The sequence below is a fragment of the Spinacia oleracea genome, chromosome 3 (genome assembly GCF_020520425.1).
Source record: "Spinacia oleracea cultivar Varoflay chromosome 3, BTI_SOV_V1, whole genome shotgun sequence".
Taxonomy (NCBI): domain Eukaryota; kingdom Viridiplantae; phylum Streptophyta; class Magnoliopsida; order Caryophyllales; family Amaranthaceae; genus Spinacia; species Spinacia oleracea.
The window spans coordinates 82,906,386-82,915,804 of NC_079489.1; the positions used below are offsets into that span (position 1 = coordinate 82,906,386).

A 9,419-nucleotide genomic window follows, 5' to 3' on the forward strand; every position below is an offset into this window, starting at 1 on the left:
ATGGGTATATTAGTCTTTTAGTGTTTTTAATATCATTAATCTAGTGTATCGCTATTCGACGCCCGCCCACGCTAAAAACGCCCTACTATTCATAGTGAAAGTACAGAAATACCCTTATAAAAACTTACCCCTCCCTTTCATTTTTTTTACCTTTCTCACCTCACCTCTCCCTCACTTTTCTCTCAACCCCCCTTCCCCACCAACTGGCTGCCGAAATGACACCGGAAAAATGAAATTCCGGCGAGTATTTTTTTACCCCTTTCATAGTCGCCGGAAAACTAAAATTCATACATGTTTCTTCATTATTCGCCGGAAAACTGAAACTCCGGAAAACGTTTGTTTCTTCATAATTCATGTGGGAGTTGCGGCGGTGTATATAGTCGTGGAATTTGTCTCGGAAAATCGGCTCCCGGAAAGCTTGTAAGCTTCAATGGAGGAGGTAAAAATGGTGTTTTTTTTTTGTTTTTTTATTAAATTCTGGCGCACAAATATTGCATTGGTTCCATGGAACTGGCGCACGGAATTTGCACCAGTTCCATGAACCTGGCGCAAATTCTGTGCGCCAGTTCCATGAACCTAGCGCAAATTCTGTGCGCCAGTTCCATGAACCTGGCGCAAATTCTGTGCGCCAGTTCCATGGAACTGGCGCACAGAATTTGCGCCAGGTTCATGGAACTGGTGCAAATTCCGTGCGCCAGTTCCATGGAACCAATGCAATATTTGTGCGCCAGTTACATGTTCTTCATGCAATGTTTGTGCGCCAAAACTAAAATTTGTTTAAATAAAATTTTATTTTTTAATGTAAAGTTATTCGAATTAGTATTATAATTAGTTAATTTAATAATTATTTATTTAAGAAAATTATGTTAGTGATTTTAGAAATTTGTAGAAATTGAAATTATATAGTTATTTTAAAATTTATTTATTTTAGAATTTATGTTAGTTATTATGCGCAAAATTAATATTATAATTTATTAATTTAATTTTTATTTAGTTTAGAAAATTATGTTAGTTATTTTAGAATTTTTTTATTTTAGAATTTATATATTTTAGAAATTATGTTAGTTATTATGCGCAAAGTTAGAATATAATATGATAATTAAATTTTTATTTAATTTAGAAAATTATGTTAGTGATTTTAGAAAGTATGTTAGTTATTACGAGCAAAGTAACATTATTTTAAAAATTATATGTTAATTTAATTGTTATTTAATTTAGAATTACATGTTCATTTAGGAAAATTTAGAAATTACATGTGTCATTTTAATTGTTATTTTATTTGGAAATTATATTTTAATTTAATTTTTATGAATTTTAGAAATTATGTTAGTGATTTTAATTATTAAATTATGTTTTATTATAGGCCCCACTTCCGGATTATGGTGGCGACGGTGTTGATTATAGTTATCTATTTGCAACAAATGAAATATTCGATGGATTTGAAAACGCAGCGAATTGAGCAAAGCAAGTGGCTATCGGATTGGGGTTCATATTGATAAGTAGCTCGTACAAAACGACGCAAAAAGATGGTCGTAAGTACCGCTACTTGAAATGCGATCGGGGAAGGAGGGAAAACAATTGTAGGGATCCAGAGACCGCAAAACGACCAAACACAAAGAGTAAGGCATGTGGTTGTCGGTTTATGATTAAGTGTGAACAACAATGAGTAGAAGAAAATAATTGGGTTATTGAGTTGCTTCATGATCGTGGCACACATAATCACATATTGATTGTATATCCCGAGGGTCACCGTGGTGTTAGTGGTCTTAGTCAGGGTGCAAAGGAAGTTGTTCGCGAGATGAACGATGCACAAGCTAAGCCAAAAAATATTATGGTGGCCATTAAAAACAAGTTTCCAGATGAACATCCCAACATGAGGCACATTTACAACTTCAAAGAAAAGATGAGACGAGAAGGTTCAGAAGGAAGAAACGTTGCTGAGCAGATGTTGCATCTAGCCAGAGAGCACGACTACATAAACTGGGTCTCTTGCAGTGACCGTACGAGTAAAGTCATAAACCGCGCATTCTTAGCTCACCCTGCAATGGTGGAGGTGTTACGCACATATCCACTGGTTATTGGTTTGGATTCGACGTACAAGACTAACAGATATGGATTTCCTTTCTTGGAGATTGTTGGTGTGACACCGACAAATCAGAATTTCCTAATCGCCTATGCATTTATGAAAGACGAGACTGCAGCGAGCTACCGTTGGGTGTTACAGAAGTTGAAGCTGCTCCTCGGGGAGGGTGTCATTCCCTCGGCAATATTGACGGACAAAGAGGGTGGTCTAATGAGACCTGTTGCCGAGGTTTTTCCAAATTCCAGACATTTGCTATGTACTTGGCATATCAACAACGACGTGGAGGCCCGCGTATCATTTTTGTGCAACAAGAACAAGGACGTTGGTCGAGCGTTCGAGAACGGAGTTTGGAAAAGAATCATAGAGGCGTCGAATGTGGAAGAATATGATCGTGCAGTTGCAAGCATGGAAGATCGCTATGTAAGATGGCAGAGCGTTATCGATTATGTGCACAACACATGGCTTACTGATCATAGGCAGAAGTTTGTTCTAGCTTGGACGAATGAGGTCCTTCACTTTGGCAACATAACGACTTGTAGGGTCGAGATTCAACACTCTGTCGTAAAGAGTTGGCTTGGAAGTTCGCAAGGGTCATTGGACACTGTTTTTAGAAAAGTGCATGCTTCTATCATTAACCAAGTTACAGAGATTAAAAATGGATTAGAGAGTTCAAGGCGGCGACATGGTGCGTTATTCAAGAGTTATCTATACCAACACCTTGTTGGTCGTGTGTCCCATCATGCTTTGGAGCTTATTTTGGAAGAACATACGAGGATGCGACAGTTAAGTACCGAAGTTTTTGAGAGGTGTGGTTGTGCTAAATTGTCCACTCATGGACTCCCATGTGCTTGCAACATATATATGGAGGTCCAAGGTGGAGTTGGTTTGTATCTTGACCTTGTCCATCGATTTTGGAGGACCTTGGAGATCGGAGATGGGGCGGACATTCCTGAGTTTGTGGAGGAGTCCGCACAAGTCGTTGAGCTATTCCGATCCCTTGTCGATGACGTGTTAGCTCGAGATATTGCAGTTGTCCGAGATATTTCGAGAATCGTTCACGATGAGTTGCATCCCGAGAATGCGGGTTTTGAGGAACCGGAACCCAACTTAACTAGGAGAGGGAGATCAAGGAAACAAAGAAACTCCACTACAAGGAATCTCAGTTTTGTCGAACATGTGCGTAATATGGGTCCTCGTCGGAGTTGTGATCAAGGGTCGTCGTCAATGAGCACCCAACAAACGAGGTCTTCATTAGGTAATTATCAAATTATATATATATACATATATACGTTAGAGTTTGTTTTATATTAAATCGTTAATGTTGGTTATATTTTATTTTTCATTAGGAAGCTATATGAGCATTGATCTAATCCCGCCTGGTTTCAAAGAGTGGTTACCTCAATTCATGTTGCAGTATATTAGAGGATACTGTGATGTAATCCCTGACGGGAACTGCGGATTCCGATGTGCCGCAGAGTTTTTCTTGGGTGATCAAGAACGATATGGTGAGATTCGATCAACGCTTGTTGGAGAGATCAACCATTTGGATTTGACTCCTGATTTTTCTTCTGGATACCAATCACTATATTCTTCTGGATTTGACTCCTGATTTTCTGTTACCAACCATTCCACCGTGTTGGAGAGAATTGGCAGATTATAGCGTTCTTGAATGGGAATCAAGATATCAGACTAGGAGACAAGCTTGGGATCGATATTCAGATGAGTTTAATTTTAGGAGGGGTAGATCATAGTGTAATTTAAATATTTATGTTGTAATAAACTAACTGAATTATGTTGTGCTTCATTTTAGTTTGTATTAATTAAAAGACTTTGACGTAGTTGCTTTGATTTAGTTATTTGGAAATGCAATGTTAACGAAATTACTTATAAAAGTCAAATATAAACTAAACAAACAAAATCATCCCAAATTAAATTACAAAGTCCATTCTAAACGTCCAAACAAACACGAATTAGAAAGTCCAAATAAACACGAATTACAAAGTCAAAATAAACACGAATTACAAAGTCCAAATAAAAATTGAAATACAAAGTCCAATGCAACTGAAGTTCATGAAAAGCTATTACAGTCACTGGGAATGCAAAATAAAGTTCCAATCATCCAATAACTTCTGGGCGGCTATCACCATCGGGTGATGATGATCATTATGAGCTTCAATAAGTCCATGAACGACTTGGTTATATCGCCCAATCCACTGCAATATGAATTTAGGAAAATGTTAACGACAACCAAATGTTTAAAAATAAAATTATAAAAGTAAATAGACTTACGTATTCAGTGTGATAGCGGTCAGGTACAACTACAGTCGGTGGAAATGCAGCAAAAGCAGGACAAATGTATGGATGAGAGTGACCCATAAACCATGTATCATAATCATCTTCACACAAGTAAGGCACACCATCTGGAACAAGAGTCAGGGACGCGAGAATCAAACTGGCAGCATAACCATCGACTGCGAAACGTTTCCACAACTTGTCTATATGTGTCAAGTCATGAAACTCCACCTCATACTTCCTCGAGTTAGGTGGCCGATACGCTTTACCAAAGAAAATGACTTCCTGCGGAACACGCTGCACATAACCCAATTGTCGAGTAACCCGATCAGGGTTGTATATTTCGCCAATGTCACGATAACATATGGGCCCAATATAAGTAGTCCTCGGACAAGGTGTGGCGGGGTTGGCGCCAAATGGCGTCCACAAAACCTACGAATAATGATAACATCAACAAAATATTATAACTAATATAAAACATAAGCAATATGCACTTAAAACAATTAATTATGTTTATATTACCTGCTCTGGTGTGAGCTTGTCTAGTCGAGCACGAAACGATGCCAACCTAGTCTGATCCTTACTCTCTGGAGCATAAACCCATCTCAATGCACGAGGATCATTATGTCCTATATCCTTCCTGACTGATCGTGGTCGGAAGCATGGAAAATGCTCATATATCCACGCCTGAAGAAGCGTGAGACAACCTCCAATACCTCGTGACTCTGATCGTGTAGCCATACCCAGCTGGCGATAAAGAAAGGCTAAGCAAGCTGAGCCCCAAGAGTAGCTCGGTACACGATCCAAATGATCTAGATTACGTAAGATCTGCGAGCGAACCCGACTTCTACTCTTATCAGTAAACAAACAACATCCAATAGCAGTCCATAGCCAACCAGTCATCTCACAATCTGGGTCCCTAGCCAATCCCTCCAAATTGCCAATAATAGTAGAAGTCTTCACACAACCGCGTTGCCATATAGGCGCTTTCCCTGCTTTAAGGGTCGCCTCATCGCTCACCTGAAGCAACTCAAGAATAAGGCTCATAAGAGATCTGCTCGTGTCGTCGTATGTACAACTCACTACTCTCCCCTCAACAGGAATCCCAAGTATCGCCTGAACGTCATGCAACATGATCGTCATCTCTCCAAATGGCAAGTGAAAAGTGTTCGTATCCGGTTGCCACCTCTCCACGAAAGCTGAAATCAAAGGAGCGTCAATGTGGGATGCCATCATAAATGGCAAATGACTCAACGAACTTTCACCTAGCTTATCTCGCAGATCTTCTTTCATTCCACGATACCACTTCATTAGTCGCTTACATACCACTACTCTACTCTGGCAATGCAATTTACCTCGATTGAACATGGCTTCCCATAAGGACCTCCCAACGTGAGCCGGGTAGCTAGGAATAACGCTACCGTCTGAAGGACCTCCGCCCATCGGGCCAGTAACTAACCATGTGTCTCTAGTCCCCTTATCTCTACGACAACGTCCGGTGGTACTCATACTCCCCTCAGGGTTACGAATAAACTTCCCTTTACGTCGATGAATAGTAATAGGAGCATTAGAGTCGCGCACCACGACGCGAGGTGGAATGACTGGCTCCTCATCGCCCTTAGAACCCTCATTCTCATTGCCCCCAGAACCCTCATCCTCATTGCCCTCAGAACCCTCATCCTCATCGCCCTCAGAACCCTCGTCCTCATCGCCCTCAGAATCCACGTCATAGTCATGGCAAACCTTCGACCCATGAGAAGACTGAGGTGGCGAGCTATTCAACTGCGCCTGGGGTGAGGTGGATTGCAAGGCGTTATCCAAAGCAGTTGTGAAGTCCTCCAAGTCCTCCTCAATATACTCCTCACCCAATGGTAAACCAACTCTCTCTCTCTCTCTCTCCTAACCGAAGCATTTACACACCGACTTCTCGTATGCCTCACTCCAGAACCAACAACGACATCATTCACATCATCCACATTATCCTCATCAAATTCGACGTTGGTCTTCGTAAGTCGCTATTATTCAAACGTGACATATATTAGGTTGATTTTCATTAAAAATTAATTCCTACATTAATATTCAATTATATTTGCAAATCGATTCAAAATTACGTTACTCATTTATAAAGTGCTAAATATTGCTAATAAAATATTCAAATTTACGTTACTCATTTCTAGTGTTGCTAAATATTCTAACATGACATATGCTTGTTAACAACTATTGGTTCTTAATACCAACGTGACCTGGATTACATTTTTAAATTTTTATTAGCGTGAAACATACTTGTTACCAAACTAACATTTATATATCGTTTAAACGCTAATAATTTTATAATACATTTTGATATTATTTACTATATTTTTATTTATATAAACTATGATGTATATAATAATTTAATAATATTTACTAACATTTATCAATTAATAATATTCCCTAACATCAATTAATAATATTCCCTAACATTAATAATTAATTCCGTTAACATAATAAATTCCCTAACATTAATAATTAACTAAAATATTATATTGCATTAATAATTAACTAAAATATTATATTGCATAATCTAAATTAAAACAGATAATTAAATAATAATAAAAAAATCAAATATTTTTATTTATATAAACTATGATGTATATAATAATTTAATAGTATTTACTAACATTTATCAATTAATAATATTCCCTAACATTAATAATTAATTCCGTTAACATAATAAATTCCCTAACATTAATAATTAACTAAAATATTATATTGCATAATCTAAATTAAAACAGATAATTAAATAATAAAAAAAATCGAATATTTTTATTTATATAAACTATGATGTATATAATAATTTAATAATATTTACTAACATTTATCAATTAATAATATTCCCTAACATCAATTAATAATATTCCCTAACATTAATAATTAATTCCGTTAACATAATAAATTCGAAATTTATAAAAATCCGTTAACGTTATAAATTCCGTTAACATAATAAATTCGAAATTTATAAAAAATCGAAATTAAATAATAAAAAAAATCGAAATTTATAAAAATTAAATTATAATTCAGTAATATAGTACAACAATAATAAATAAATAAAAAAAAAATCAAATTTCGAAAAATCAGAATTCCCGCCCACGCACACAACTTGCGTCGCCTACCCTGTCAATGGCGCACAGGTTGTGCGCGACTCACATGGTTGGCCACGCAAATGGTGTGCGCCACCAACATTGAAATTAAAAAAAAATCAGTTACCTTTAACGCCGGCGGTAATGGAGGAGACAACGGCGTCGATGTGGGTCTCCTCTTTGGAGCCATTGACGCTCACACCTTCATCGGCGACAACCAGTGGGCTCCTCTTCGTAGCCGTGGCCGTCGAAACAGGGCCGTAACAGGGTCTTCAAGGCCGTCGAAACAGGGCCATCGAAACAGGGGAAGCTTGCTCCGTTGGATTATTCGCAAGAAAGGTCTTCAACGCCGCCGCGAAACAGGGAACTCCGGCGGCGGCGATATGGCCAACTCCAGCAAATTTGGGGTTATTTGATGCAACTGTGATGGCGGTGGAGATGGGGCTGCAAGATTAGATGGGGCGGTGATGGAGGCGGAGATGGGGCGGCGTTGAGGGAGGGGTGCCAGCAGGAGGAAGGGAGGGAGAGAGCAGAGAAGGAGAATGGTCATGAAGGAGGAGGGGGGTGAATTTGAATTTAAAGGGCAGAATCGTACTTTCACGTGATAAACTAGGGCGTTATTAACGGAACAGGGCGTCGAATAAAAATCCCCTAATTATTTGATAAACATGCTCTACACTTGACATAGGGTGAGTTTTTAACACTCTTGGTTTCAAATTTCAACACGTCGCATTTTCCTAGCATATCGTTTTTATTTTATTTTATTGCGAGAGCCCAGGCAGCCTGAGCCCATTAATCTCGAAATTATTTGGTTTTTTTTTTTTTTGTTGGTCGAAGAAAGTCGTTTTCATTGTTTGATTATCCATTAATCTGGTAAGTTCCTTCCTTGGATGTTTTTGGTTTATTTTCAGTTTTGGATCTTTGATTTTATTTGATGTTTATAGTTTATGGTTTATTTGATGTTTTGGTTTGGTCAAAGTGCAGGAGAAACATGTCAATGGAGCCAAAATCTCTCTCCTCCTGGGATTACCTAATTCTCCTCTTCGTACGCCCTTCTCTCGCCCTTCTCTTTGTTCTTTTCGTCCTCCTCTTAGGTAATTCCAACAAACTGTGAATCTGATTATGGATTGATTTTGATTAATTGATTGATTTGGATTAATTAATGGATGAATAATCAAATCTTGTAATCTAATGTTGCAGGTTGGTGGATGGCGTGGAAATTGGTGTTAGTTCATGTTCCTTTGGTACAAGAAATCTTTGGGTTGCGTAAAAAAACAACCAAACCCAAGATTCCAGAGCGTCGCTTCTCTCAATTCTACAACTCCCGTCAAACAAGTAAAAGTCAACATTAGGAGACCCTCTTTAAACTGTTTGGTTTGTGTCATTCACTGTTAATTGTTAAATGGTTTTGCATATTTCAAATGAGCTTTCTTTATTAAAGTTATTGTGATTGAGAAGACGCAAAGAGATTGATTTTACTATTATACGGAGTAGCCACCATTATCGAATCCGTGTGTAGAAGCTGCTGGGAGAATGTTATGAATATGAACATAGGAATATGACTGGCTGGTTAGTGCCTTACTGAGGTGATGCTGGAGTTGAGAAATAGGTAAATTCTGCAGTTGGTTACTTTGCATGCTATATTTTTTGCTGAGAATTTTAGCTGCAGTAGATCTGTTTAGCATCTAACCAAAGTTCAAGTTCAGCTTATTCTGTTGGTGTATTCCAACATGGTATTTGCCAGGCAAGTTGTTCTAGCTTCTGGAGTTTAAGAATACAGAAAGGATGGGTTATGCACAACTATACAGAACCTGCCAATCAACAGACTAAGTAGTCGTATGCTTCACACTTTTTTTTATCAGTAGACTTGTTAGTTCGTGTTCATCACTCTGATTTTTTGATGGTGCTGACTGCTGACTGCTGAC

At 38.1% G+C, this 9,419-nt stretch overlaps 2 protein-coding genes and 1 long non-coding RNA gene across 4 annotated transcripts; 2 read left to right on the forward strand and 1 right to left on the reverse strand.

The window, feature by feature from the left end:
• Nucleotides 1-3,692, forward strand: LOC110805415 (uncharacterized). The gene is made up of 3 exons (XM_022011017.2): nt 1-4; nt 1,671-3,338; nt 3,430-3,692. The coding sequence occupies exons 1-3, from the start codon at nt 1-3 to the stop codon at nt 3,690-3,692; spliced, it is 1,935 nt and encodes a 644-aa protein (XP_021866709.2).
• Nucleotides 3,693-3,954: 262 nt separating this feature from the next.
• On the reverse strand, nt 3,955-8,137 carry LOC130470412 (protein MAINTENANCE OF MERISTEMS-like). 2 transcript variants are annotated; one of them, XM_056840532.1, is made up of 4 exons: nt 7,622-8,137; nt 4,898-6,390; nt 4,373-4,807; nt 3,955-4,296 (listed from the first exon to the last, which is right to left on the reverse strand). In XM_056840532.1, exons 2-4 carry the CDS (start codon nt 5,882-5,884, stop codon nt 4,171-4,173), a joined length of 1,548 nt encoding a protein of 515 aa, XP_056696510.1. In that variant the 5' UTR covers nt 5,885-6,390; nt 7,622-8,137; the 3' UTR covers nt 3,955-4,170. The 2 variants fall into 2 exon arrangements, with proteins under 2 accessions (XP_056696510.1, XP_056696511.1); XM_056840533.1 differs by lacking the exon at nt 7,622-8,137 and having other exon boundaries at nt 4,898-6,739.
• A 92-nt stretch (nt 8,138-8,229) lies between these two features.
• LOC130470413 (uncharacterized) lies at nt 8,230-8,934 on the forward strand. The gene is made up of 3 exons (XR_008930700.1): nt 8,230-8,367; nt 8,479-8,588; nt 8,695-8,934. It is a non-coding gene; the product is annotated as an uncharacterized lncRNA (long non-coding RNA).
• Nucleotides 8,935-9,419: the final 485 nt, after the last annotated feature.